A 4,455-nucleotide genomic window follows, 5' to 3' on the forward strand; every position below is an offset into this window, starting at 1 on the left:
GATAAGGTATCTGGAACAGACATTCCCCAAGTGAGAATACAAGAAGTCAGAAGTCTGCAATTGGAAGAGGGCCTGCACCGACCGACCATACAGGAGAGACAAGATGGCGGTGGAATAGGCAGATGAGTCCCAGGTCTTGTCCCGGAGCAAATGGAGTGAGCAGCTGAAACTAATAACACCCACCCGGAATTGGCGAAGTATACAGAGCTGGTGAGACAGTGTGCAGCCGGGAAGGGCAGAGTTCCCCTGGAACGCTAATTAAAAATATGGGCTTGTGATCCAATGCAGGAGGCAGGAAGCGCTCTAGCTCATTGTAGCCTCTCTGAGCGCGTGGAGGCGAATGGGGAACCAGTATTATGGTGGAACAGGATATGGAAAACAAGCTTCTGGATTATGAGGAAGATGAAGAGCCCCAGGCTCCTACAGAGAGCACCCCAGTACCCCCCAAGAAAGATGTCAAGGGGTCCTATGTTTCCAACCACAGCTCTGGCTTCCGGGACTTTCTGCTGAAGCCTGAGCTCCTGAGGGCCATAGTGGATGTGGCTTTGAGCATCCATCTGAGGTTCAGCACCAGTGTACTCCCCAAGCCATCCTGGGCATGGATGTCCTGTGCCAGGCCCAGTCTGGAATGGGCAAGACTGCAGTCTTCATGCTGGCCACCCTACAGCAGATTGAGCCCGTCAATGGACAGGTGACTGTCCTGGTCATGTGCCACACTCGGGAGCTGGCCTTTCAGATCAGGAAGAAGTATGAGCGCTTCTCCAAGTACATGCCCAGCGTTAAGGTGTCCCTGTTCTTCAGGGGTCTTTCCATCAAGAGGGACAAAGAGGTGTTGAAGAAGAACTGTCCCCACGTCGTGGTGGGGACTCCAGGTCGCATCTCGGCACTCGTGCGGAACAGGAGCCTCAACCTGAGAAACGTGAAGCACTTCGTGCTGGATGAGTGTGACAAGATGCTGGAGCAGCTGGACATGCGGCGGGACGTACTGGAGATCTTTCGCCTGACGCCACGCGAGAAGCAGTGCACGATGTTCAGTGCCACGCTGAGCAAGGAGATCCGGCCCGTCTGCAGGAAGTTCATGCGAGATCCCATGGAGGTGTTGGTGGACGACGAGACCAAGCTCAGGCTGCATGGGCTGCAGCAGTACTATGTCAAGCTCAAAGACAGCGACAAGAACCGTAAACTCTTCGACCTCCTGAACGGACTAGACTTTAACCAGGTGGTGATCTTCGTGAGGTCGGCGCAGCGCTGCATGGCCCTGGCCCAGCTACTCGGGGAACAGAACTTCCCAGCCATCGCCATCCACGGGGCCATGGCCCAGGAGGAGCACCTATCACGCTATCAGCAGTTCAAGGACTTTCAGCGGCAGATCCTGGTGGCCACCAATCTGTTTGGCCGAGGGATGGACATTGAGTCAACATCGTCTTTAATTATGACATGCCTGAGGACTCAGACACCTACCTCCACCGGGTGACCCGTGCCAGTCGCTTTGGCACCAAAGGCCTGGCTATCACTTTTGTGTCCCATGAGAATAATGCCAAAATCTTCAATGAGGTTCAGGGTAGGTTTGAAGTCGATGTGGCGGAGCTTCCTGAAGAAAGGGACATCTCCACATACATTGAGCAGAGCCGGTAACCACACACCTGACATCCCGGAGCCACCCTGCTTCCCACGTGCTGCTTCAAGTCCTCTTTCTGGGCGACAGTGGGGCTTTCTTTTTCTGTTCAAACACTGTACATTTGTGTAACAATAAATCTGTATTATGGAAAAAAAAGGTATCTGGAACAGTCAAACCCCAATCCTATATTCTCGTTGGCAAGTTCTTAAAATTTCAGTTAAGTGTTCCAACACAATCCATTCTGCCCTTCCTACTGATGTATCCTGAGCCAATGACTAAATACTTCCTAAACTGGAAGAAGTTGACCTTATCCAACTTGAAAGTGAATGCTCTCCCTCATGAGGAAGTGGAGGACACCTCACCCAGCTCTAGTTCAAGAGTCCTTCCACTAAGAGACCCACACCAAGGTTAAGGACAAAGAGAATCTTAAAAGCAACAAGAGAAAGACAGTTACCTACAAGGGAGTTCCCATATGACTGTCAGCTGACTTCTCAAAAGAAACATGTCAGGCCAGAAGGAATTGGCATGAAATATTCAAAGTGATGAAAGCAAGGACCTACAATCAAAACTACTTTACCCGGCAAGGCTGTCATTTAATATTGGAGGAAAAAAGAGCTTCCCACACATGAAAAAGCTTTAAAAAGTTCATTACCACCACGCCAATATTACAAGAAATGTTAAAGGCTCTTCTTTATAACTATGTTCCTCTTTTCTTAAAGAATAAAATGGTGACATGTGGAGCAACACCCAGCTGGGAAGGATGGTTGACATGGCCAAGCTCCTCCAGATCACAGGGGCCAAGGTGAAGCAGCAGGAAGAGAGGTGCTTGTGTGAGAAGCACAACCTCTTCCGTGAGGAGGACCTAAAGCTGAAAGTCCTCGAATTGCTGATAGCGTGATAGGCGCTCCTCCTGGGCCATGGCCCCGTGGATGGCGATGGCTGGGAAGTTCTGTTCCCCGAGTAGCTGGGCCAGGGCCATGCAGCGCTGCGCCGACCTCACGAAGATCACCACCTGGTTAAAGTCTAGTCCGTTCAGGAGGTCGAAGAGTTTACGGTTCTTTTCTTTCTCTTTGAGCTTGACATAGTACTGCTGCAGCCCATGCAGCCTGAGCTTGGTCTCATCGTCCACCAACACCTCCATGGGATCTTGCATGAACTTCCTGCAGACGGGCCGGATCTCCTTCTCAGCGTGGCACTGAGCCCCCTGTGCACTCAGCCCCCTGACCACCTGGGCCACCAGGTGAGGCCCATGGAGGAGGCTGCCTCTCATCACAGGCAAAAGCTCAGAAGTTACGCTGAGCCCCTGGAGAAGCAGGTGGCAGACCTTCAGGAACTAGTATCCACCCACAACAGGCAATGATCAGAACCGAGAGAAAAGGTGGAAAACCGGAGAGCAAAGTTAGCCTCTGAATATGAGAATGTGATAGAATCCGTGGAGTGTGAGCAAGCGGCAGTTCGCTCAAGGCTAGTGCAGAAGAGAAGCACATTCTGCGGAATCTCATTGCAAACAAAGCTGCATTTTCAGACCACATTTCCAAACTTAGAGTTCTACGAAAGGAGATGGCAGAGGCGAGTGTGGTGTCAGATGGGAAATTGCTGATGAACATCAAGGGTATCCTCCACCGTTGTGATAACCTAGAACCTCCAGATGTCTATTGCTTGAAGTATAAGAGAGAAGTATTCAGTCTTCCTCCACAGTGTTCGGCTCTGCTGCAAATCATGCAGACATTCAGAGAAGAAGTTACTCTGGATCCCGAAACTGCACATCCTAATCTGCTTGTGTCTGAGGATAAAAAGTCTGTGACATTTGTGAGGAAAAAGCAAGGAGTTCATCGGAATCCAAAGGGATTTGCAGTCGACCCAGTTGTCCTGGGCTCTGTAGGGTTTGACTGTGGCCGACATTACTGGGCGGTCCAGGTGGATGACAAGCCTGAGTGGCCGTGGGGGTCTGTAGAGACTCCCTTTCCAAGGAGAGAAAGCAGCCCCTGCTCAGACAGAAGAGATGTTGGACGATTCAGCTGCAGGATGGTGACTATGTGGCTCAAGGGCCTGTTCCTGTCACCCCTGTGCTGCAGGATATGCCCAGAGGGATGGGCATCTATCTGGACTATGAGTTGGGTCACGTTTCCTTTTACAGTTTGAATGACATGTCTAACATCCATTCCTTCAGGGATACATTTTCTGAGGTGCTCAAGCCTTACTTCTATATCGGATGTGATCCCAAACCTCCTACCATCTGTGCTTTAAGAGATTAGGAAGGATGAACTGTTACTTTGCCTCATTTTCTTCCTGTGATTTATAGGCAGTAGGTAGAATTTTTTTAATTATAATTTTATTGTTACTTTATTTTTTAATATATTTTTATAGATGTCAGAGGGAAGGAAGAGGGAGAGGGATAGAATCATCAGTGATGAGAGAGAATCATTGATTGGCTGCCTCCTGCACACTCTCTACTGTGGATCCAGCCCCCAACCAAGGCATGTGTTCTTAACTGAATTGAACCCAGAATCCTTCAGTCCACAGGCTGAAGCTCTATCCATTGAGCTAAACCAGCTTGACCTTATTTTTACTTTATATATATATATTGTTGAAGGTATTACCTGGTTTTTGTGGGTAGAATTTTATATACAGGTATCAGTGATCTAGCATCAACATTTTTTCTTTGGTTGTATTGATTTTTAGAGAGGGAAACATCAGTGTGAGAGGGCGCCATTGATTGGCTGCCTCCAGAATGCACCCATGCCCTGACTCAGAATCGAACCTGCCCACCCTTTGGGTTCATGGGAGAATTCTCCAACTAACTGAGCCACACTGGCCAGGGTTAGCACCAATATTTT

At 49.4% G+C, this 4,455-nt stretch overlaps 1 protein-coding gene and 1 pseudogene across 1 annotated transcript; both read left to right on the forward strand.

The window, feature by feature from the left end:
* Window positions 1–356: 356 nt before the first annotated feature.
* LOC118678437 (ATP-dependent RNA helicase DDX39A-like) lies at window positions 357–1,724 on the forward strand. The gene is given in 3 exon segments (XM_036354125.1): window positions 357–534; window positions 537–1,412; window positions 1,415–1,724. Coding segments are annotated over 3 exon segments (1,275 nt in total). The 3' UTR covers window positions 1,636–1,724.
* A 627-nt stretch (window positions 1,725–2,351) lies between these two features.
* On the forward strand, window positions 2,352–3,873 carry LOC118678606 (annotated as a pseudogene).
* Window positions 3,874–4,455: the final 582 nt, after the last annotated feature.

Source organism: Myotis myotis, unplaced genomic scaffold, assembly GCF_014108235.1.
Source record: "Myotis myotis isolate mMyoMyo1 unplaced genomic scaffold, mMyoMyo1.p scaffold_m19_p_20, whole genome shotgun sequence".
NCBI lineage: Eukaryota > Metazoa > Chordata > Mammalia > Chiroptera > Vespertilionidae > Myotis > Myotis myotis.